The sequence below is a fragment of the Hippoglossus stenolepis genome, chromosome 14 (assembly GCF_022539355.2).
Source record: "Hippoglossus stenolepis isolate QCI-W04-F060 chromosome 14, HSTE1.2, whole genome shotgun sequence".
Classification (NCBI taxonomy): Eukaryota; Metazoa; Chordata; class Actinopteri; order Pleuronectiformes; family Pleuronectidae; genus Hippoglossus; species Hippoglossus stenolepis.
This window is the reverse complement of record NC_061496.1, coordinates 25227788-25254557: the sequence shown is the minus strand read 5'-3', so window position 1 is coordinate 25254557 and position 26770 is coordinate 25227788. Positions and strand designations below refer to the sequence as shown.

Here is a 26770-nt window from a genome sequence, read left to right as displayed (position 1 = left end):
TCATGATGAAGGATATTTTAATGCTCAGAATGATCAGTGAAACCTGTTTAATGCTCATAGGTGTTGCTGTGATCATGTTGTGTCAGCTGGTCAATCACTCCAGTGTAAATGGAGAAGAGCAGTAACCACAAGTCACAGGGCTCCTGTGATCCAGGGTCCGTTCCCAGCAGAATTTAGAACAGACTTTATATCAATGGTGTGATGATCAGACTGTATTCATATTCAGTTGATTCTATCTTGCACCAAAGTCATGTATCACACTGGTTGTGGTTTTCCCTCCACATGGAAGATGCAGCAGTTGCTTTAACTTGTCTCTTAGAAGTCATGTTTCTATACAACTAAACTGTGACAGCAAATAAGGATTAATAGGATACAACTGTGTGCTCAAATATGTTCAGAGGCAGCATATAATTATATTTGAAATGAACTCAGTGCTACGCATATTAATTATCATTACTTCTACCTCTATTTACTGGTGCTGCCATTATTAATAACATCATAAGTATCACTATTATTATTTTTATCATAACAACCAGTCTGACCAAGCCGTGGATGGTTACTGTGAAGAGAACCCCTCTTTACTCACCATTTGTCCACATTCGACATGGCACTTATTAGTTTTTACACATTACACCAATTCATTTTACTATGCTTTACCATTACTTAAGTAACATTACATCACTTTGTTAATGTTGGCATAATGTTACAGTTCACATCTAAGTACATGAGTAGATTAAAGTTGTTCCAGGTTAAAACACTGTTTAATTGTGTGTTTGTTCTAGCCCACTATGCCATGTAGGGTTTGAAAGGACGCTGCCCAGCATTTCCTGTTTTTTTATAGTCTTGGTGATGTCATTGGTTACATCATCAGGACAAATCCAAACGAAGGGACTTTCTTTTCTTCAGGAGAGTTTATTTTGTATTTTCTAAGTAGAATTTGCGGTGTGTTTCTATATTTTAAAGAGCAATTCAGTAATTGTGAATGATCTTTCAGAGTGGGACATAAGGTGGGAAAATAATATTCACAGGAAGTATACTGTTTCTAGTTACCTGCTCGTGATGGTTCAGGCTGAAGGTGAGAATTGCTCACCCTATTCAAGCAGCTGAGTTTTGTAGTTCTGAAGGTATAAGGAGAGGTGAAGCTGTGTTGCCACCAGCGTGCGTGTGCCTTTGCAGCGTTTGTAGTAGATTTTAATATTTTTCCTTTTTGTTTCATCTTTTTTATAGGTACTGGGAGTCTGCCTGCCTACCATCATTTGTTGTGACCCTTGAGCTAGACTACCTCACAGTTACACAACTGTTCCTGGTCTCTCTCTCCTCTCTCTCACCCCCACTCTCTCTTCTCTCCTCTCTTGACCAAACTCACCTCTCTTCCCCATTTTCCTCTTTTCATCCCAACCGGTTGAGTCTGGTTCTGCTGGAATGGGCTTTGTGGGAACCTATTGGGTTTCTATATAATTTTGCATGGTCTCTCCTATACTTTACTTATACTTGTGGTTATACATCTATATTTCCATCTGTTGTTGTTCTGTATTTGTAAATTTCCCATTACATAAATTAACATATACTCATTGTGTAAATACAAAAATAATTAGGTTGCAATTAAGTATTGTACAGAATGTATTGTTTAGTTGTATAAAGACATCATTTTCAGGAGACATGGTTGCAGTTATAATGAGCAGTTAATAAAAATTTCTATTCAGTTCAATTCCATTTATTCTGTTTGTATAGCGCCAAATCAAAACATACATTATCTCAAGTCACTTTACATAGTAAGATCATGACCTTACAACGTTATACAGAAACCCAACGGTTCCCACAGCTGGCAAGCAGTAAAAACAATGCATCAAATGACCATTATCCACCGAATCCGCAGCTCCTCCCAGCATTCATCGCTGACCACGGTCGGGACATTGTCTTCTGCCACAGCTGTTTTCAGTGAAAAAGCCTTTAGCAGTGAAATACAGAGTGAACATTGTGTTTTTACATTCATCAGGAGGCAAGAAACACGACTGCAAGTGAGTGAGGACGTTGCTCTGTAACTGCTGGATGTGTAAATGAGAAATCTGTGATACTGGCAGAGGAATCAGACTCAGATGCAGGGAACACTCAGGAGAGCAGGGTTTAAGATGAAAAGTGTCTTTTACTCAGAGTCCAAATCTTCATACACAAGAAGTCAGTCCAAAAACAGCAACCAAAACAGGCAAGAGGCTAAAGTCCCAAAACACAAAGGTCAAACACAGGGAAGCAACACATGGGAAAAACACTGGAATGAAGGGAAACAAGACAACGTGGCAGGAAGCAAAGGGAAGGGTGGACTGAGGTTTCTTGGCAGAAAAGTACAGAGACAGGAAAATAAGCAGGAGACAGGCGTGTAACAGTAAATTGACCAGGAACCAAGAACTGCAAAGCAGAACATGTGAGTGATGTACAAAATAAAACTATTCAATTCAATTTTCAATTCTGTGTTTCAATTCTTGTAGGGGCAAATCCCAACATACATTATGTCAAGGTACTTTACATATAAGGTCAAGACCTGATAAATATATAGAGAAACCCAACAGCGACTGTGGAGCATAAAAACTCCCTTTTAACAGGAAGAACCCTCTCGCTGAACCAGACTCAATGTGGGCAGACATCTGCCTCGATCCGTTGGGGTAAGCAGTAACAGTTGTGTAACAACCATATTTAAAGGGTTAGTTCACCGAAAAACATTTCACTCATTATCTACTCACCACTATGCCGATGGATGGGTGGGTGAAGTGTTTGAGTCCACAAAAAACATGATTTTTTCCCCTGTAGTTTTTCCTTACTCTTGTTGAGGGTTAACGGCAGAGGATGTCCCACCTTGCTAAAGCCCTATGAGACAAATTGTGATTTGTGAATATGGACTACACAAATAAAATTTGATTGATTGATTGATTGAAAACACTTTAGACGTCTCAGGGGTAAACAGCATTGCAGCCAAGGCTACCTCTCCTTTATGCCTCCATACTGCTTGTGTGGTGTCATCCAAGTGTCCGCAAGCCTCAAAATTCATATTTGACTCGAAACGGCGTCATTTCATTTACACCTTGTTTTAAGCCTTAAAGTCCACTCCCGGAAGTAACGATGCTAGCTTAAGCTCTGTCCGACTGGTTGTTGTAATGATGTTGTAGTTGTAATGATGTTATTTATAATAGGAGCACCAGTTAAGAGTAATCATGATAACAATACTAGTAATAATAATAAACACGAGTAGGGTCAGATCTAGATCCTGCAGTTGCTAATTTATCGATAGATTTGGTGACTTTTCGCCTTCCCTAGCGACTAAAAATCGTATCAAGCATGTAGCGACAAATCTGGCGATTTGTAATTGTACTTCCATGTTGTCATCTCAGCGATGTGATTGGAGGGAAGTGTGCATTGCAGGCAGACACAGAGCTGAAACCCATGATGCTATGATGCCTATCGCTGTGCATGTGGATAAAACCAAAGTCCTATGAGCACTCTGTAGCTATGTCTGAAAACTCCATTCATCCCCATGCCCTATATAGAGAATGACTAGAGCTTGTTCACTATATCGGGGATGAATAGACATCGGACTTAGCCCGTATGTATGAACAGAGAAAATTGGGCAAATAGGAAAACATACACGTACTAATCATTTTAGGCCACTGTCCTGTAACTACGTCTATAGACATTCTGGCATTTTACTCTCAGTACTGTACTGCGACGATGCAGATACTCTAAATTAAAATGACGGTAAAATCCAAAGGCACTTTACTAAAAACACACGGGCACTGCACAGAGCGTGAGAAAAAAAGCAAGACAATGGGATGCCTGTCGGGAGCGAGACGTATGCAAATTAGACGTATCTATATGACATGTGACGCCAGTATACAATCTAGCAACTTTTAGCTTCATTTCAGATAGCCAATAGCTATTTCTGGTGAGATTTTTTTGGCAACACTGGTCAGAGATAACTGCAGAATGAGAGAGAGAGAGAGAGAGAGAGAGAGAGAGAGAGAGAGAGAGAGAGAGAGAGAGAGAGAGAGAGAGGCATACAACTATGGGAGAGAGAACAGAGTGTGGTTGTATTCACAGTGTTAAGTCTTACTGTAGGATGAGCCGTATCAATACGTTAGTATCAGTGGCCATATCTGTGTCACAGTTTTTCACACATTTAACCACGTAGATAAGCAGCTCTGTCAGAAGATGACGTGTCCATTTTTATTCCTACACTGATCTGAATGGAGAACATGGAAGTAGCTGTCAGCCGACATTAGCTGTGTCACACTGTGCACTTTTGTGTAACATCACAAGGAGGCCTTTCCCCCATGGCCACTTCACCACCTGCTGTCACAACGACACCACACTTGCAGGTTGATTCAGCTGTTTCAGATTGACACGCAAATTTATGTCACTGTGCAATTTTTCATATGAACAGACACGATGACAAATATTGTGAAAACCTGCACATCTCTGTAAAATGACGGCTCATTAAACATCAGTGATCTGCAGAGAGGCCTAAATAATATCAAGTAATGATGCAAATTACATTTTTTGTTCCATGATTACACTTCACGTGAGACAAACATTTTAAATACATTTTTTTAAATATTAAATATCAAGACAGACAAACCACCTACTGCATTCAGCGTCTCCATCTAATCACAGAGCAGCCGGAAAGGTTATATTCTCGTCAAGGATCAAGCTTAAGCAGAATCTTGAATCTGTCCGTCTCTATCTATGTCAGTGCAGAGGAAATACTCAGGGGAGCAGGATGACCTCCTTCTCATGTAAACAGAGGCTCTCCATGAGCGCCACACACCAAAATCTGCCCTGACACACCAACTGCACCACTCAGAGGCCGGGATTTTTTCTAGGCCAGCACTAGTTCTGTCCTTCTATTTAAGCATAGTTCAGAGAATTGTAAAGATGAGGCATTTCTGATGTATTCGTGTGAAAGCATATTTACATTATGTAAGTGTTCAAATTATTTCTAAAAGTGTTTTTCCATTTTTTGAAAGTAGTGCAAACACTTCTCTGTGTAGCTGAAAGCTTGAAAACATATGGGGGGAAAAAACACTGTTTTATTGACCTTTCTTATCAAAAAGTGGTCGAACTTGATGTTTTCAGACACTGTGCACTTATCTTAGATAGTTTGAGAAAAATTGTTCTGTTGAGAATAGAATTACCTTTTGCAACCATTGTATAGAAAGTGTTTTGTTTGGTGTGATGTTTTTGTGATATTGCTGTAACACCCATTATCTACACTGCTTATCTCCTGAGGGTCGCAGGGGAGCTGGAGCCAATCCCAGCCGACATTGGGTGAGAGGTGGGGTACCCCCTGGACAGGTCGCCAGCGTATCACAGGGCCTACAAACAGAGACAAACAACCATTCACACCTTCACTCAATTTAGAGACTCCAATGAACCTATCCCCAATCTGCATGTCTTTGGACTGTGGGAGGAAGCTGGAGAACCTGGAGAAAACCCACACGAGGAGAACTTGTAAACTCCAGACAGAAAGACCCTGATCAGCCTGCTGACCACCGCACCATCACAGTTTGTTTTTTTGCTGCTCAGTTTTCATTAGCAACCAGTGAAAAATTGAAAAAAATGATTACTTTATAAAACAGAGGTTGTCCTCATTTCACCTATATTAAAAAAATTTTTAAAAAAGCAGCAACAGACATTGGAGCAGAAGACTGTAGCTAATTTTCCTTTTTGTAATTCTTTTTAATCCATCATTTGTAAAAGAATTTTAGTTGTTGGGCCAAAAATCCCTTGGAAAATGTAGATTTATTGTTCACAATTTTGGATAGAGAATCTCTTTATCTCCACATTAAAACATATTCTTTCATGTATACATTTTTTATTTATCATAGGATATTTTGTTTTTCCTTACCCTGCACACACATTAGACAGTTCTACGTGAAGCTATCATGCATACTGGTGTATTTCAGTGTATCGATATTGATACTGCTGCCATAGGAGATGAATTCAGAGGAGTCAGCCATTGTAAAACAATGAACTCCTCAATAGCTGGACAGTATCAAACCTCATCCCCTACAGGCACACGCACACTGTAATACGAAACTTTGAAAACCAGGAAATGAGCTTTGGTTCCACATTTTATTTTCTCAGCCGACTGTCATATAATATAATTTGTGATATTTTCCTCTGCATTGCAGTGCTGTCGTGCACTCAGGTGGTGTCCTTGGTGAATTAGTAGGAGGTTATTTGCATCTCCAGATGGCACACTTATCAATAATTCATCGTGTTTTGAATACTTTCTTTCACTCTTCATTCTTTGCTCTGAAACATTTTAATGTGAATTTCCACATAAAACACTCCCGTGGAATGCTTTGTCACACAAAATATTTGAATCACAAAGTTGCCTTGACATTGCAATTTATTCATTTTGTTTAAGTTAACAAAAAAGCAAAAGGACCATGCATTACTATTCAGAACTATCTCATTATCCTTAAAATCAAATCTTTATAATTTCAAATATAGAATAAGTGAGTTGGCCGTACAACACAGGAATGATTTTCACAAGGATGGAGCACTTTGTGCCTGTGTGATGCAAAAGGTTATTTGACAATAGAGATGGGAGGAGTGGGATGAAATACTAGGTGTTATGATAGTCTATATTTTACTTCACGTCAAAGATTCACAGAACAAAATCAACGATTTATAGCACTATTGTGTATGCAAACCTGATGTTGTCCTCAAAATACCAACAAACCACATCATCAACTCAGTAACATGCTGCATTGTGGTTTATTTGGACTCTATCCTACTTACCGTACACTATCCTGCTGCTGTAAACACTCACTGGTCTCGAATGAGGATTAATCCTCTGCTAAAAATAGTTCCCACCATATGTACAACTTCCTTCTATTTGAGGAACATTTGCTAAAAAAATGCAGAGCCTAGCTTTTTAAAATGAAACTATATTATGTATACCAGACGTTTGCTGATTGTTAATTGATGGACAGTTGGTTTTGGTCTAGCCACGAATTCTCTATTTCCTGTTCATTGATCTTTTTTTATTTTACCAACAAATGCTTACACTTAATAAACGGACAATTTTACAATTAATTTAAGTTTACATTTTAAAATTCATTGGTTCGGCTATATAAATATATATGACGATGGATTGTATTCTTATCTATAAAGGAAGGAAAGAATTTCATAATGATCCCTATTTTAAGTGTATAATTTGGATATTTATGTTTTACGAAATAGAATTATTCCTTTAAGGTAATTTCATACATAGACAGTAAACAGTAGTAAAGACAAAAACAATAACAAGAGAATAAATAAACCTGCAATATAGATGGGCGACACACACTGGCTGATATCCAATTTTTAATTCACAGATCAATATTCCCCCCACACAGCAGTAAACCCAGATGTGTGTGTAATCCTATTCATTCTTCCTCCGCTGAGTGTTTCATCTTTGGTAACAGCCAAGCAGAAACAACTATTCATTTGAGCAGGAGCACGCAGCCTCTCAGTCTCCTAGGCAACAAGCCAGGTTTCCCGCGGTAACAAATCACTGAAGCCCATTGGTGGGAGGATGAGGAGCTCCCTGCAGCATTCCCATGGCAACCGGCTCTGTGATTTCTGAGAAATGATGGCATGTTTTTTTTATAACTCTAACACCAGGCTCACCCCCCATACTGACTTTCACACACACACACACACACACACACACACACACACACACACACACACACACACACACACACACACACACACACACACACACACACATTTTATACACATAAAAAAACACACATGCCTATTCTCTCACTTACAGCTCTGCTATTCCCTCAGATGAAAACACGTTGAACCTGTTTGTGAAATGAATCTCGAGCATTTTCTTTGTTAGACTGGCTTCACTGATTCATTACCGGCTTTAATTTTCTTACCTGACTGAGGAAAAAGGGACAAACCTCAAACCTCCCACTCCATCGATTTCTCTGAGGTCATTAGGGTGAAGTGACTGCAGAGAGAATGAGATGCAGCACAAGCCACGAGGTCTGTTGGGATATTGGGTGTGTTGTTGACTGTATCGTGCAACGAAATGGAGCAGGATAGAGGTTTCCCTGTGGCAATGTGGTACGATGTTGATATTATATAGACAAACCAACCTTATGATTTTATGAAACACTGGAATAAAAGCTGGTTTGAATTTTCAACTGAGCAGTGAAACCTTCTTTTATGGTGTGTAGTAGTAACAGAGCATGGAGCTATTTTAAAGCCTCAAACGTGTTTCTGCATCCACACGCATGGCGAGCAGATGCTCATAAGGTGTTGACCAAGATATTTGCGTGTAACCTTTTATGTGTGCACTCAGGGGCCGTGTCCCACTGACAAAAACAGATGTACAGGAAGCAAACGCTTAAGAGGAGGTCATTAGCATTTCACTGAGGAGGGATACTTAAAATCTATCAACAAGCTCCCGTCTTTCCTTTGCTCTTCGAACTGCTCCATCGTGTTATTTCCTGACTCAATAATAATGTGGCTAAACACTGCTCCCCACCCATAGGATTGTGCATAATCCTGTTTCTGAGAATTCAGTATTGTGAACTCCAGCTCTTCTCTGAGGTGCAGGAAACCCCCAAATCTCTTTTGTGTTTTCAAACGTAAGGATGATGAAAGCTTTCTCACTAAATCCCATTTGAGATTTCAGCCAGCTGCTTGTAGCTTTTAGCTTGGGCTGTAAACACTGTCGCTTCTACACATGATCAGACAACACTTCATACAAATGAGTTTATTTCAAGCCTTTAGTGTGGCAGCCGATACAGGATGAACTTAACATCATTTTTTTGTTCTTGAAATGACAAATAATAGCAGAGGTAATTGTTGTGTGTTGTTGTTATACCACCATAGAAAGTATTAGAGAAGACGTTATAGGGGTGTTTGGATGTATCATTATAATGTCCTAATTCATAGCAATGTGTGACATTGACCTAATGGCAGTTATGGACTGCTTGACGACGCATGCCCTGTGTTTGAGTGTAAACGAGTAGCAGGAAGGGATGACACATATTTAGACTATGCTCTATACATGTGGAATATGAACGTCTATTCCTTTAGCAGCTCATCATGTAAACATGCTATCTGCCTACTGTACTATCTTGTTCTAGTAAGGTCAGTAGTTGGATTATCGGTGTCCATGAAAGTGTAGTCAGTGTTTATGTGCTCTGAAAGACATTGCATACACTAACATTAACGTGGAGCACAAAGAACATGTTATTGGCTGATCCATCAATGTTTTAGCTGTTGTGTGTATAACCTTTAAACAAACACATACACAGAAACACACACACGTACACACTGGATAATCAGGCCCTCTTTGATCATCCTCGTTTGACTCAGTGGTTGCTATGCCAACAGGCAAGAAAATAGCTTTGAGCTGCAGTACTATGGCTTTCATGACTGATGCAACATTTACTCCCCCGACACACAGGCACACACACACTCAGAGAGCAGTTGCTCTCACTTTCTTCTCCAACAGTTGGGTGGATTTAGTATTTAGGTCACCTCTTTGTGGAAGGAGAGAGGAAGGAGCATCCCAATGTAATGGTTGGTGTTGATTGGTCAGAACAGTACACGCACACACAGACACACGCAGAGCAAATACATTGCTCTGCTTTCACCATCCCTCTGTTCCTCTTTCTGTTTCTCTGTCCCTGCTGTTCATTTGCCAAAGGACACATGTGGGACTGTGGGCGGCCGAGTATCTTGTCCACCTCTGTCTTCCTCCCTCTTGTCTCCTTCACTTCTTCCTCCCTCATATCTAGTATGACCTACATTTCCTCCTGATGCCTTGGCCCTTTGATGCCTGCCTGGCTTTTCTTTTTTCCCACCTCTGCACACACTAGAAGACACACACACACACACACACACACACACACACACACACACACACACACACACACACACACACACACACACACACACTATGGGGGTGGGGTGGAGTCACATTTAGAGCTGTTAAGGGTGGAGTTCTAAAATAGAATGCCAAGCTAAGCCCTGAGTGAACCCTGATTCAAAGCACACACACACACTCCTCCCTCCTCTCTCTCTCTCTCTCTCTCTCTCTCTCTCTCTCTCTCACACACACACACCCACACACACACACACACACACACACACACACACACACACACACACACACACACACACACACACACACTAACCCAAGTAAACAGAGAAGGTTATGGATATAGTGCCACCTATGGACAAACAGCATCCCCTTCATGTTGATTTCTATGACTCCACACTGCCCCCTACTGTGCTTTGTTGAAAAATATAACCACTTACAATCACAGTTAGACTGCCTCTCTGCTTCCACCTAGTGGAGGATATCCTGTCCTGTCTTAATACTCCCTGTTACACATGATGATCCTGATATTTGAACCTTTTGTCACATTAAAGTAGGTCATGTGCTTTGATAGGAGAACTTACTCTAAAGAGTATGGGTGCAATTTAGCCCATGGTCATCAGTGTCAATGCCATAAAAAGTTATTTCATCATAAACTCCTGACAGTAATTGGCAGTAGACAACATTAATATCCTGTTCCAGGATTTGGACTTTGAAAAACACGTTGTTACAGGCCAGGACGTTCTATGAAAAGATCCTATTGGCTGCATTTTTTACAAGATTCTGCTTCTATGACTCATTGGGAGATACAAATCAGCATAAGTCCCCCAAAGCAATATAGAACAAACACTTATAGTATAGCACTTGTCAATACAAGTAACAAAGTGCTTTACAACAATCAGAGTAAAAACAATATTAATAAAGATACAGATAATAGTTATAGTAATGTAGAACCAATTTATTAACTAAGAATCACTCTCAGTAATCATTGCAAAATCATTATTAGTTAATATTATGTAAGACAAAGATTTCTACATGAATCAATAGTAGCAGCATGATGCTCTTCAGTTATACAAGTATATAACAAAAAGGATGTAATACATACCTTCTTAAAGTGTCCAAAGTCAAGAAACTTCAAAGTTTGAACTGGATGGAAGCATTTAATGGCAAACGCCCTCTGCTGCCACCAGGAAACTGAGCCAAGCCTCCACTTCCTCCAATTCTCTCTCTTTGATTATAGCATTTTAGTCCATCCTGTGGTCCTTGTTTGTCTGTCTGTGTGTGTGTGTGTGTGTGTGTGTGTGTGTGTGTGTGTGTGTGTGTGTGTGTGTGTGTGTGTGTGTGTGGTCAGTTCTCTGTGTTAACGTTAACACAGCAACAGCATGCTGACCCAGAGGAGCTTCAGAAAGGCCGAAGCCCACTGCACCTCAGGGTGAGCTCTCTGATCTGTTTCTCCATTCACTACATACCAGCTTTGATGCCTGTTTTCATCTCATGTCTTTTTCTTTATTATAATTTTTTTTGTACATATTTCAGTACAACATAAACAGAAGAGAAGAAAGTATAGCCTTTGGGTTTGGTCTTTATCTTAAAATTGACATATTGGTCTATTGGTCTTGTATACATTATAATGTTAAGAAAATAATAATTTAAATTGGAAAACAATGCTATGGGACATATTCAATTAGAAAGTGTTATAAAGTGTAACCAATACTACAAAAAACAAGAATGATTCTGTAATATACATGTACATGTACACACATGCATTTTCACCAAGGTGCTATGTTATGTTTCTTCCGTTTTTTCAGAAGCAAAAGTGATATCAATTGAATCAATAGAATATCAACAGCCCTTAACGATTTTCTTATTTAGTTGTTTGAAAAAAAATGCAGATTTATCCATCTGTTAAAACAAGACTTTGTTGAGCAGCAGCAACAGCGGCCTCTGCTGCCACAAGTGGTAAAGACAAGAGGCGATGCATGCTACGCATGCTGAATATACCAAAACCAGGTAATACGTTGTATTAACACTACTTTACAATGACATCATAATGTTGTTATCCATACAATTAAACCATGATTACGAATGGCTGGTTAATCTTTATGTAGATTGTGTGTCTGATTTAATTGGTTGTAAAAGTTAAAGCATCAGTACACTATATGACCATTTTCTGACTTCATAGTGATGTCATAATGTCATCACTCCTCCTACTCATGTCAAGTCAACATTCAGCTGATCTGTTTCACCGAAAACCTCTAAAGCCACAGCGGCTGAGGGCTGAAATGAAGATGATAGGAAATGGTCTCTTCACCTCTGCATGATGTCCGTACCTTCGACACTGAGATGGTCTGTGCTTGTCTGTGGTGTGTGACATAGTGCTGTGAAATGTCCCGTACTTCTCCCAGGAGATCGTAACAAGTCAACCCACGTTGTGTAGTGCATGAGGTGTTCAGGATGCAGAGTGGGGAGGTCGGTGCCATCGAAGTGTTTTTCAAACTGCTTATTTAAAGTATAATAGTTTCATTATTTGCATATTATATATGACGTTGCAGCCAGGGGATAAATCACCTAACCTTAGCCTACATATGGAAGCAAGGGGAAATAAGCTGCTGAGAGACAGAGCCAGGGTAGCTGTTTCCTCTTTGTTTTCATTCTCCAACAACACTATATTTATCAAACACATATCAACGTGATATCAATCTCCCACAGTGTCGAGCTCTGCAAACCCAGAACAAATCACATTGGTGTCTGAAACCCCAGGTGCTTTATACCTTTATGTTCATCAACTTAATTCTAGTTTCATATTTCTTGTAGGAGGCAGCTAGCCACCACTAGAGGTCCCTGTTTCTTAACATAAACCACACCAGTGTCATACCTTGACTGAGGTGTATGGACATTTATTTTAATACATGGACATCTGGGCTGCTCTGGTTTCATTTATAATATTTCCAAATATATAGCCTATTCTCATGCATGTAATATGTGCAGTGTGGTTTTAGTTATTTTGTACATCCCATCTGTTGTTCTTGATTTCTTGTCTCTGTGTCTTGTCTCCTCCTGCTCACTTTTCCCGTTTCTGTCCCTCACAAACACTGTCTCTCTCCTTTAAGTCCCACAGACAATAGCCACCAGACTCTGATTATTAGTGTGAGCACTGTGAGGCAGTGTGACTGTTATGGCTGCCCCTCACTCTGCACCATGGGAGTCATGCTCAGAGCTGCTCCTTCCCTGATAAACACAATGTCACATGTTGCCTAGTGGACACCTCTTAACATGCCATGGGATTAAAAGACAAAATGAAAACCAGGAAACCTTCTGTCTTCAGCAGCATTTGAAGGTAAGAATTGAGAGTTTGACTGGATGACAGAAGGAAAAAGCTTTTTGACTACGTTCCACAAAAATTTAAAGAGGGGGGGGTGCTATTTCAGTGACTGAAATGAAAGCTAAACCAATGCCCTGTGTCCTATGTGGGCTGTCTTTTAATTTTGCCTTCATTAGGTTGCTCATTCCCATGATCTTTCTCTGCAGCATTTTAAGACCTAACTTGTAGCCATACACCCACACTGAAAATTTAAAAGAAGATAAATGTAAAGAGCTTGTCATACTGTTTTACATAATAAATCACATCATGGTGAAAATGTGACTCCCATTCAGAGAGGAAGCGTTTAAATCTCTGCAGTTAAAGTTGCTGTAATTGAAATAATTGTATTATCTATGAAATAGTTTTTATACTGGAAAATGGAGCAATCGACCACATGTAATGAAATGGGGGTTTCAGCTCTATGAAGCATTTGAACATGTTTAAAGCTCATTGGTTGGTTTTACAGACTGTAGCTTCACTGCTCTGCTTCACCCTCACCGCTCTGATCAGCATCATCTTTGGCTGCATCAGGCAGCAGTTTTCAGCCAAAACCTTTTAAAATCCACTGTACACTTTCTGTACGGCACCAAACAGCTAAAAGACAGAGTCAGCAATTCATATTTCCATCAGGAGTTTGGGGAAAGTAGAACAAAGTGGAAGTAGAGTGAATATTGGCCTTTAATTCATCAAGTAGCTAGAACCATGACTCTTAACCAGACACAGAAGCAGCTTCTCCCCACAGGCCATCACTCTGATGAACACTTCAACAGTCACACAGTGTACGTATGTAATATACCTGTACATTAGTCAGCCAACAAAAAGCCCAATTTGTTATTATTTATTATACTGTTACTCAATTCAGGTTTACACATACATATCTCCGACAATATAAATCTAAGCAGACTGTATATACTGTACATTACACAAACGTCATAAGATTCACCTACTTTGTATATATATATGCATCCTGTACATTAATAACCTATACTTGTTCCAGCAACTTTGCACTCTGCACCATATGAATCACCTTCCTCATGTATATAAGTAACCTGTACATTAATGATCCTCTGGTTACAATTCCACTATATCCGCGAAGTAGTAATATTTCTGGTCCACCCTTGCACATCTTGTTTCTCGTTGCACAGCTCTCTTGAGCAGTTTAACTCTATCTGCACATAGTAGTTTATGTTATGCTTATTTAGCTAGTTTCTGTTAGTCTGTAGTTAATTGTATGTCTATCTGTAGAAGTACATTTAGTCAAACTCCTAGTATGTGTACTCATACATGTCAAATAAAGATGATTCAGATTTATCTTAATCTGGCTCTGTTGTCACTAATAGCTAATGGTCAGTCTCAGCATCGTGACAAAAATATATCTTTTCATATTAAAAAAAACTAATTTACAATATTTTCTTTCTTTCAATTCAAATTGTATTTCATGTAAATGTATACTTTGTGGCATCGTAGGTAAAGTTTGACTAAGTTTCGGTGCACACGCTGCACAGCTAGATGTGCCTTCCATGGACTCACTTTAAATTGGCTGCCAGTCTCTCATCTTCAGTCCTAATCAATCACAATCAATTCAATTCAATTCAATTATATTTGTATAGCACCAAATCATAATATACGTAATCTCAAGGCACTTTACACAGAAGGTTGCGACCTTAAAAATAACAGAGAAACCCAACATTTCCCACAATGAGCAGCACTTTGGCGACTGTGGAGGGAAAAAACTCCCTCCTCGACAAAAGGGTCAACTGCTCATTCGCCTTCACATTGAAAGTCCTTAAATTGGCCCAATCAACCATAAGCATACGTCACATTTTCACCTCGCTCAGAGCATTTTGGTTTATTTCCAATCTTCAGGCTGTATAGAGCATCACATTTTTAAACACACACCCCAAACAGACAGCTAGCAGACCATGGAGAGATATCCACTGAATTCGATGAGAAGTAATTTGGTTTACAGTCTCCTACTTGAACAGAATGTGTAGCCATACTAACGAGTGCTTGTCCAAAGTGTTTACTGTCACGACATGTGCAATAATGAAGGAATAATTAAAAATCTGGAAAAATACATTAGAAAGTGAATCCCTTTCTTGTTCATTAGTCTTAAAATATTTTGTCCAAACTTGAATGTAGGTGACCAACCACCAAGCTACTGTCAGCTCTGGTGATAGTGTAATTTACATGCACTGCAATGACAGCGGTCTGGATCGTTCCACTAACGGTGCGTCGCTGTGAGGTGCCACCAAGTCTGGTCTGAACCATTAACACCAGCTGCCTATGCTCCTCGGCCATTAGCACTCACTCCAACACTGACAACAGAATATGTCTCAGACAAGACAACATTAATGCTATTTACAGTGCATCACACTGTCCCGTCCGCATGTCCCTCTGTCTTTTTCTCTCCTCGGGCCTCAGCAGCTTCGCTCTCACTCTGTTTCACTGAGTTCACTGTGCTGTGGCTTCTAGAAAGATACTGGGCCTCTCCAGCTGCAGTACAGATATCGATCAGGAGAAGTAACACATACTGGCAGACATGTGGGAGATGGTAGTGGACACAACATACTCTCGTTCATTTTTTTAATTCAAGTGTGAATCAAAGAATTTGTGTTTTTATCTTATAAATGTCTCGAAGTACAATCAAAAGATGTTATGGGGCCATGGTTTGTGAACAGGGATTCCAACTGCGACAAAACAACGTGGAAATCTGATGTACTGAAACATTTTTGAAAAATGCAGTTTATATAAATACGCAACTCGTTTTAGAAGAAGAGTGATGAGAAGTAAAATGCCACTGAGGTGGCTCTATTCCCCCAGAGCCTGGACACTGGTGGTGGTGAATGGGGCACAAAGTTCGAACGATTGATGAAGGCTTCTGATTGGACGGTTGACCAAGTATCCAGAGTTGAGGTGAGACAGGGGCGGAGGTGGGCCACTCATGAATGATGGAGCTGAACTGACAGCTGAACGACAGGAGGGAAAGAGAACATTTTAAACTTACTGGTGATTGGCTCAAGGTGAGTGCGTTGTGATTGCGATAAAAGACAGAGAGAACTGGTGGATCCTCGAGGTAGCAGGAAACTGTGCATGTGACAAGACAAGTTTAGAGCTTTCATGTCTTGATTGATACAACTAGGCAGCGTAAAATATATAATTTACTCGAGCTGATATTAAAAAATCCTAAATATAATTGTAGAGTTGGCAGGACTGCAGTGTGTGGAAAGATGCAGGCAGACATGGATTTACTGAATCCCGGGCAAAATAAAGATAAATGTAGTAACAGATTATTTTTGTAACTAGTCCACTTGATAGTAGTTTCACTGTTTCGTCGGTAACAGCTGTATAGAGGCTGTTCACGTACATGTAGAGGGGGAAAGTGACAGCAGTTATTTGTGTTTGCAACAAGTTCATTTTACTGCAGCTTTATTTTTTAAAAGCCACAACTCTTTGATTCGAAACATGGCTGAACAGCTGTGTGAGACGATCCCTGTTGTCAGTCAGGTGCCAACAGACAACTGCTGGTTACACACACACACACACACACACACACACACACACACACACACACACACACAAATGCATGCCATGCCTATAAACCTTCCGGGAAGAGAACCATGACATCACTGCTGAGATGCACCCTGCATCAGTGCGTAGGAGGCACGTCTGTGTGTCTGTGAGCTGTCACTGAGAACCACAGCACCTGTGCCGTCACCACGCCACCTGACGGTCCCACCTTCCAGGAAGGCTGTGAGGTTTATGTGTCAATGAGCGACAAGTGGCTCATGAACCATGTGAGATTAATCCAGTGTGTGTGTGTGTGTGTGTGTGTGTGTGTGTGTGTGTGTGGAGATCTTGGAGTGAAGGGAGGATAGAGCATGGAAAAAATATGTGCATGTGTTTGTATGATGTATGGCCTCATCAGAGAACATTCTTTAGTGGTTTTAATCACACATGACACGCTGCCCTTGGCCTTTTTAACAGTTGTCAGAAAGGTGAATATATGGCTCTGTGTGTGTGTGTGTGTGTGTGTGTGTGTGTGTGTGTGTGTGTGTGTGTGTGTGTGTCCAAAACACACAAAAAGACATGTATAAACCTCTATGGTCTCTTGGCACCTGATGGGCTATTTGTAAAACACATGGCGACGTGTATGTAATATATATACATGACATTACACATGATACCATTCATGTTAAAGTCTCTGAAGAATATTGTCCAATAGTCATCCAGACGTTGACCCATTTCATTGAATCATTATTGTCCATCTCTTCCTCTCTGCTGTCTTGCAGCTTCCATCTCTCGATAAGCTTCTCTTGTCCACTTTTATTTTCAGTACAACAGTGTCAGCTGGACACTAAACACACCACACCGTAATTCAATCTGGACTAAGATGATATTAACTGAAACATTTTTTATTTGTCAGCTTACACTTGTGCAGATCATTGGTATTGATAATTTGGGTTGGGTGTGTAACCTAACACACACCGTCATCTACTAACCAGTCAAGTAAAAAAAAAAAATGGGTGTTGTGTGACTCAATTTCTGTTTTTCAGGAAATCAATCACTACTCACTATATAGTCCACTATATTTATATCTGAGCAATTTATTCCATCAAACATTGCCCTTGCACTGAATGAAAGAAAAACGGTCAACAGATGAAAGGAGAGAGAGAACGGCATGATTTGAAAAAAATTGTGTCATTTCTAAATAAAAAAAAGAATTAAATAGAACAAAGCCTCAGATGTGACTCAATAGAAGCAGCAGCAAACATAAAAACCTTCACTGAAAAGAACCGAAAGTTGTGACAAAAAACTCATATTTTCTGTTTATTCATGTGGGAAGATACAGTCAGTCAAATGCGTTGTTACTGACTGATATGCTTTGTTTTAATTGTTAGACAACAAGGATGAACTTACTGGCACAGAGAAAATGACCCGTATGGTACTTTTACATTTTTCGATAAGCTCAGTATAGTCCTCTACGTGGAACTCTCTATGCCATGAGTAGGAAGGAGGGAGTGAGTGATTTTGGACACAACCCTGGACTTGAGTCCGACCCGATTCCTGGTTTTTAGGACCCACTTGAGCATTGATGACTCAGACTTGAATTTGAGCATTGACTCCATTTGGAGATGAGGGTGCAGACTTTATGTCGGTGTTTATGTAATAGGTCACAATATTATCACACAAGATATTGATTTCTACATTATAACTGTAACATTGTTAAATTTCATGCAAGGGCAGACACGTGTGTTTACCAGCCCACATACATATTCATGGGGGGTACCATCAGTTTGTGCTGAGAAATGATGGCACTATGTCAAAAGAGATGCTCAGTACTTTGTGCTTTGCTTCTATGGATTCAGATTCAGACTCAGATTTAGCTCAGACTCTTTTTATTGTGACAAAGACTCAAACAGAGACCAGAGACCCGACTCAGACTGAGATTTAATGAGTTAACTAAAACACTGTTTTGTGTTTTTTACCACCTGGTGAATTTCAGTCTAATATTCATATTCTTCTACATCTTGTTTGGTCTCAGAAGTATTTCTGCATTAATTTATATTGTTAGTACAGAGAGTATTGTATTGTACGACGGACTTATAGGGCCACATGGAAGAAAGGAAATTCTGACATTTCAAGAATATAACCATAATATTAGAATATAGTCATTATATAATGGCCGGCCTCCCCTGTGTATATAAGCCTCTGTGCTTCTCTTTGTCTTTGTCAGTCCGTCGTCTAACGTCACTTTTTCCTCGTAATATGACGTCTTTATTCTCAAAATACACCTAAATAGTTTTTCTTCAATGTGCTCCAGAGAGTTTATCATAACCTTCAGCCTCTATAGCTGCTACATGGTTTCTTTCTTCCTTTAGCTCATCAATAAACTTGTCTATCTTCACTGCTAAGCAGGTACAGCTGGTTTATTGTGGAAATGTTGAAGTTATACTTCCTCCAAACCTGCATGCCCCCCCACACACACACACACCACCCACATCCTCTCTGACAGATGCTGATGAAGCTGACGTACACTCACGCTAAATAGACCTGATACCTCAGACAGAACAGAATCACAGTCATTAAACACTTGTGGATTATAGCTGGAGGATGGCTAAGGCAATTTTCAGTTTTCTGCAAAGTAGAATCCATTCGCAGGTTTTGTCATGAGTCACTTCCATTTTACCTCTGCAACTTTTTAAAAACTAGAATCGTTTTTTATTGCCGTCTTTTTAGTTTTCCTCTGACAGTAAATATTAGAAAAGCTTCCTCAATGTTGGGTGCTGCGTATCAGACAAGTGTATTTGTTTTTGTTTTAGCATCAAACAGTGAAGCCGGAGGAGCATTGGGTAGATGAAATGGGGAAAGCTTAGTTTGGATAAAGGTTAACATGAGCCGATGGACGGAGGTGTTGTAATGTGCAAGGTGCCATGTTTGGGGACGACTGCTCCGACAGTCTGACCATTGACTTCTGTCAGACACCACAGTCAGAGATCAGGTGAGCTCCATGTGGTCTTACCTCTGCAATATAAGGATATGCTATGCTTTTGTAAAATAGGATGTTGGAACCTGGATAGTGATAGTTTATGTTGTTTTCAGTTCACATATGACTGGATTGAGCTATGACTGATTAAGTTTTGTGTTTTGGTTTGACTGAACTCAATGGTACCTGGCGCACTGTCATGCCTGACAATTGAGAAAATCTATGTATTAAAGTGACCATTGAATAAATGTAAACAAAAAACATTCATCAGTGTAAAAAAAGCAGCTTAAATTGTGAATGTGTTGTTAATCTTCTGATTCAGCTTGTGATCCTCTAATAGAGTTCAAATATCCGTCTTATATTTTGATAATTCACTTCCTGTCCCGGCACTAATCATATTATCACCAGTGTAATTTTCAGTGGACTCAAAATGTCACTGAGCCACAGCTCAGACCTCTCCGGTGTGAAAACTACCAGACAGCAGACACACACAGGATAAACAAATATCCATCAGGTGGTCCATTATTCATGGTTGCGTTACTTTTGCAGACCGAGCATGTCTGTGTGTGTGTGCGTGGCAGTGTGAGTCTGTACAGAGTGTGTGTGTGTGTAGTGAAGCATGTTTCAGTCAATATTTGCTCCTGTCATGTTGACTGCTTCTGTGTCAGTAACCATGTGACAACAGCTCCATGATGTCATGGTGTGTTACTTCTTGTTCATGCTGAACGCACCACAGACTTATTTCAAGACTATGTCAAAAACATTTGGTCTTGTCTTAAATATAAAAAGAGCTGCTAATTTATTGAAAGGTTCAGTCAGCTTCTTCTGAATGATAAACAATCAGCAGAAAGAGGCCACTGCACCAGGGCCATGGTCCAAGAAGGCTGAGCTTAGTCTCTATTTAGTGTCCTTGGGCAAGACACTGAACAAAGAGTTGCCCCTCATAGGAAAAAAAAGTGCTGCCCATATATGCACTGTATGAATGTGTGTGTGATTGGGTGAATGGCAATAAACTGTACTGTAAAGTGCTTTGAGTGGTCATCAAGACAAAAAAATAGCTATATAAATACAGACCATTTACGTACAATAAACCAGTCAGTGTCATCTCCTATTGCTTTGAGAAGCCAGGTGCACTTGCACTGTGACATATTGCTTTTATATTTTAGAAATGTAAGATAGAATACTTCTCTGCAGAGGAAACAGATTTGTTTAAATCCCTATTTTTAATGTATTGCTTTAATAATTTGCCAATTTCATTCATTAATTCTGCTTTATGTGCCACCCTCCCATGCAGGTGCATCAAAACAACAGTGAAATACTGTGCCACTGACTTCAGAGCAGATTTACTTTTTTTTGTGCTGCCTCGCCATAGCAATGTAAAATGCATATCACCATATTAAGACCAACACGTCCATGGTGCTCAGATTGGCGAAAGCACATTTGGAAGTAAAACAATGTGGGTGCTGGACGGTAAATAATCAACTGCGTTGGTCTGAAAAAAGACACTTGCAGTAGGGTCAGTCTCAGTAGGTTTGCTGGCTTTGATATGTTTGTTTTTCATGATGGATGCACTCTGGACTGAAAGAAATAATAGCTAAGCAGAATGTTGTCATGTAAAAACCTGAGGGTGTGTGTTTACCACGCAGTGAGAAACTAAGACAGAAAGTATCAAAAATGAATCAAAACAAAAAGACGCAATTTAAAATAAAAACATTTGAATATTTGATGTTTTTTTAATCTGTTTTTTTAAAGTCCTACGGTATGGATATTGTGAGATTATTTTTGCAATCATAACTCATCTTCACTGGCAGAATTGAAGAATAAATCCCAGCCTGCTGCTCCCATGGTTCATATACTGCAGTCAGAACCTGGTGGGAGGATTTGAGACATTGTGTTTGGCATTTGAATGTGATAGATAAAACCAAACTATCATTATCATATCATCGTTATTATTGTTGGTGACTTTAATATTCATGTCGACAATAATAATGATAGCCTTAGCGTAGCATTTATTTCAATACTAGACTCAATAGGTTTCAGTCAGTGTGTACACCAACCTACTCATTGTTGTAACCACACACTTGACCTTGTATTATCATACGGTGTCAAAATTGAAAATCTAACAGTACTTCCGCGCAATCCAATCCTATCAGACCATAATTTAATAACCTTTGATTTTTCATTATCAGAATGTATGCCACTAATAAAAAACTAATTTTCTAGTTGTCTACCTGATAGTGCTGTAGCTAAATTTAAGGAAATAATTCCAATTAAATTTAAACCTGTATTATCCGTCGATACAACCAACAAATTCATTAAAAACCCTAGCTCCACTGAGATTGACCATCTCGTCGATAGCTCTGTAAAGTCATTACGATTAACATTAGACTCAATAGCGCCTCTAAAAAAGAAACATATAAAACATAGTAAATTAGCTCCGTGGTATAATTCCAAGACACATGAGTTAAAGTAAGAAGTTAAGTATCAAGAAAACTAGAAAGGAAGTGGCGCTCCAGCAACCGTGTTGAATATCTCCTAGACTGGAAGAATAGTGTTAAAGCATATAAGAAGGCCCTCCACAAAGCAAGAGCTGCCTACTACTCGAAACTAGTAGAAGAAAATAAAAACAACCCCAGGTTTCTCTTCAGCACTGTAGCCAGGCTGACAGAGAGTCACACCTCCACCGAACCCAGTATTCCTCGATCCCTAAATAGCAATATCTTTATGACCTTCTTTAATGATAAAATTATAGTGGCATCCGATATTGATGGTGGATCATGATCGTGGTGGCAGCTGACCATGGACTAAACAAGACTGCTTGATATATAATATTTCTCCTCAGATACTCGACCATTACTGACAATAATCCATCAATTCACTGACCTTCAGTTATGCTTCAAAATGTTTACCCTTATCAATGCTGCTAAAATCTAAAACCTTTAACTTGATGATGTTCTCCTTTACACGTGACATCTACTGCACTTCTGTCCGTCCTGGGAGAGGGATCCCTCACATGTGGCTCTCTCTGAGGTTTCTACCTTCTTTTTACCCTGTTAAAAGGGTTTTTTAGTAGTTTTTCCTTACTCTTGTTGAGGGTTAAGGGCAGAGGATGTCACACCTTGTTAAAGCCCTATGAGACAAATTGTGATTTGTGAATATGGGCTATACAAATAAAATTTGATTGATTGATTGATTGATTAAAGATGCCATGAGCTCTATTGAGGAAATACTATCAATTGGTTGAATTTATACCAGCCTGGTGGAGCTGCACCTTTACTATAGTTCACCTGTGGTGCATTAGCAGTAAGTGACTCAACTGGCAGGCTTCAAATGACTGTGTTCTACCCAATCCAAATGTTGTAGTAATATAATCTTATAATATAATTATACAATGTCTCAATAGGGTTTTATACAGTCTACTGAATCACCTTCACCTATATGCTGATGCTGCAGCTCCATCCAGCTGCATCCACTATTTATATAGTATTGTCAGGGTCACAGCCTTTGGTGGGAACATGTAGCAAGAGGGTCTAATTTCTGCTTTAAAGGCTTAACATCATTGATGTTACACATTCATTTTTTGCAAGACGCAGTGCTCCAGTTAGCATTATTTAATGCTTTACTCTTAATGTCTAGTAACCTTCACAATGGCAGCCTTCACGAGAATGTGTTTTCCCGTTTGTGCAGGCGCCCTTAAACTGTAAAGGAATGGCAGTTATGTGTTGTGGACTAGTTTACAAAGATAACTCTCTTTAGACAAATATAACACTCAGAGACACACACGCAGACCTGTGTAGGCATGCAGTCCGTCAACACACTCGCCCGCACATAAATCAAAAGAAACATGTTCTCAAGAAAGACGTGTGCACACACACACACACACACACACATACACGTCAGCCCCAATCATTTAGGTTACATGTTTTATCGTCAGTTGACATGCAGATGCACTGATGTGATGTCCCACTGAATTAGTTCCTCAACAAATATTTAATGGTGTTACTCTGGATTGGTTTAATTAAACAACCAGAGTACAGTTCAAAGTCAAGGCAGCAGCCCAGTTCGCAGGAAATTACAGTCGTTTTGGAAAAATCTGCACCTCAAGATTTACAGTCACTGCCAACACTCACTGGCAAAGTGGAATGTGGGGTCACCTCTATATGCAGCGCGGAGGAAAGTGGGAATGTGAAGGTTAGTGGTGGGTGGATGGGTGTGTAACATGTCAGACTGTGAAGTCCGTGCAGTGCTTGAGGGAAGATACACGGGAAATAAACACTAGATGAACACATACCAGGTTCACCACCTGCCTCTGCCGCATTTTTTCCAGGCTCATTCTCAGTCAGTCAGGACATTTATTTATATTAACACGATTTGATTGGCTAGTGCCTGCACATGGGTATTTGGCAGGCAAATCAAAGCAATGACACCATACTGCAGTTCACCAACACATGACGTCCCCACTTTCAAAGTTAATGGGAAGTTTTTCCATTGAAGCCTCCAACACATACAAGTGAATGCTCTGTTTTAGCCAAGAGGCCTTATCATAACCATATGTATTTTAACCTTAAACTTATCTGGCATAAACAAAATCTCCTGACCACAATAGTTGCTATTTAAAGATACTGTAAAGATTCTGAATTCGACGAAATGTAATTCACTTGTGGAAAACTCTCAGAATGAATCTTTTGAATCAATTACAAGTGTTCTTTGAGCAATCTGCGACAATTCCCATGTCTAGGGGTCGCGTATGCCTTCCTGTTTACACCATCACGCCCATGCCCAGTGTACGAGAGTGGTCACAAGAGATGTGTTTTCTGGCATGTTTGTATAGATGGGGATTAAAACTGATACAGAGCCAAAACGCTTGCAGACATCATTTCAGTTAGAAAACGCAGGAACAACAGATCTTGGTCATCATGGAAACAAGAATTAACATGCAGAGTGTACCAGCAACAGCAAACCATACCTTTGCATACCTTAACGGATAATGTCTACTACTTCTTAGGTTAGGGTTAGGAAGAGAATATGAACAAAAGAAGTACTTCTTTAAGATTACAGGATGTTTGTGGTGATGGTTACAATAAGAACAATGAAAGGTTTTGAATAGGTCGCTGATAAAGGATACAACACAGACTATTGGCTTTACAAGGCAAACAAGCAGCAGGATCCATCACTCTTTATGCCATGGTGCCCTACTTCCTTCTTTGCTCCTGGCACAATGTCTACGGCCACCAGGCGTCACCCAACAATACAACCTAACTATGGGTCGTGATAGGCTGCTGCACAGATGACCTATGGGCTGGTTTATCACAAGGACAGCTGACGACACTGTTACTTCTCAGAAAGAAGTGTTCGAATTGTATTGATGACCGACAAGAGAACCCTGTTAAGCCTGGGTCATAAACCATGATGAGGCATGCTGGGTCAGGTCAGTGCTGACATATGAACGTACGTCTTGACAACCAGCTGAGGTTGTTTTCACCTCTCTGATGTTACACACACTCCTGTTCACTTCAGATCAGCCCAGCCCCTGATATTTTTAGCCACTGTTAACAGAACGTGTGCTTTTTGACTCTTTTTGTCATGTTTGTGGACATTACGATCATAGTTTTTGAAATCACTAACGTAAGGTAACGTAAAAGCCTTCTTGAGGTGGCCTCTTTTTCTCACTGTCTAACGGAGACTAACAGAGACTCACCAGGTTTTCAATTAACAATGCAAACCCATTCACGCCCCATCCATTCCCGACCGGGTATCAGTGAACCAAGCAGCCACTGCCAAGGAAATATTATACTATGTAATTTATTATTTATTCAATTTTATCTATTATTTAAATTTGTATATTTATTCTATTTTATTTATACTATAAAATATCTTCAATAACTATTTTCCTTGCTGGTTGACCAGAAGTATTTTTCTGAATGTTCATTGGAAATTCCTAAGTGTATCATGCGTAAAAAGGTATCTGTGATGGATGATCGTAGGGACAACCTTTAAAAAATATATTTTTGGACAAAATCATTTTTAGTCACACTAACCAAAACCACTCTATTAATTCTAGCTACATGGATTGTGTTTTACAACTTAGGAGGACATGTACATCACTTCCTCATTGCTCTTTTAACAGACCCTACCTCACTCATCGTATCTATGTCTTACAGGTGGGTCAGCACCTCTGGCAGCAAAGGTGGCAGCAAAGGTGGAGCAAAGGTGGAGAGAATGTTTCTTTTGGCAGGAAGTAAAGCAACAGATGGAAGAAGCGAACGCAGGTATTGGATCCCGTCTTACCTCAGTTTATTCTGATGACAAGGCAGAAATGTTCGTAAATGCAACGTGTTGCTGGAATTAAAATTTAAGACATTAAAGTTTTTTAATCATTTTTGCAGGTGACATGTTGAATTTGGAGTTGCAGTTTAAAGTTGAATAATTGAATAATTTTATTTTAATTTGCCTGAGGGCAGCCGAATTGCATGTTACAAGGAAGATATAATGCAGTGTAACTGTAGATGATGAAAATATAAATACAATGTGAGTTGATGGTGGATCCTGATGGCGGTAGTGGACTATGTTGGCATCCGATCAGGACTGCTTGATATATAATATTTCTCCTCAGATACTCGACCATTACTGACAATAATCCATCAATTCATTTACCTTCCATTATGCTACAAAGTGTTTATTCTAATCAATGCTTCAAATACCCTTATCTTTCTGATGTTCTCCATTACACTTGACATCTATTGCACTTCTGTCCGTCCTGGGAGAGGGATCCCTCACATGTGGCTCTATCTGAGGTTTCTATGTTCTTTTTTTTTGTTGTAGTTTTTCCTTACTCTTGTTGAGGGTTAAGGTCAGAGGATGTCACACCTTGTTAAAGCCCTATGAGACTAATTGTGACTTGTGAATATGGGCTATACAAATAATATCTGATTGATTGATTGATTGAAGTGTAAGTGGCAGTGAGAGTGTAAGTATGTGTACTGTGAATAATGAAAGTGTCAGTAGGGGACCAGTGACTGAAGTGTCAGTTGGA

At 39.6% G+C, this 26770-nt stretch overlaps 1 protein-coding gene across 4 annotated transcripts in view; it reads left to right on the top strand.

Annotated features, from left to right (window-relative positions):
• Positions 1-11188: 11188 nt before the first annotated feature.
• The window catches only part of LOC118121445 (calcium-activated potassium channel subunit beta-2), a 23231-nt gene continuing 7649 nt past the window's right edge, over positions 11189-26770 (top strand). Inside the window, exons 1-2 of one of the 4 annotated variants that reach the window (XM_035177312.2) lie at positions 11189-11321; positions 25899-26006. In XM_035177312.2, the coding sequence (XP_035033203.1) occupies positions 11272-11321; positions 25899-26006 (158 nt within the window). In that variant the 5' untranslated portion in view covers positions 11189-11271. Of the gene's footprint in view, positions 11322-13004; positions 13227-16188; positions 16274-19330; positions 19753-25898; positions 26007-26770 lie in introns of those variants that run through there. The other 3 variants (XM_035177313.2, XM_035177314.2, XM_035177311.2) reach the window with 3 other exon arrangements.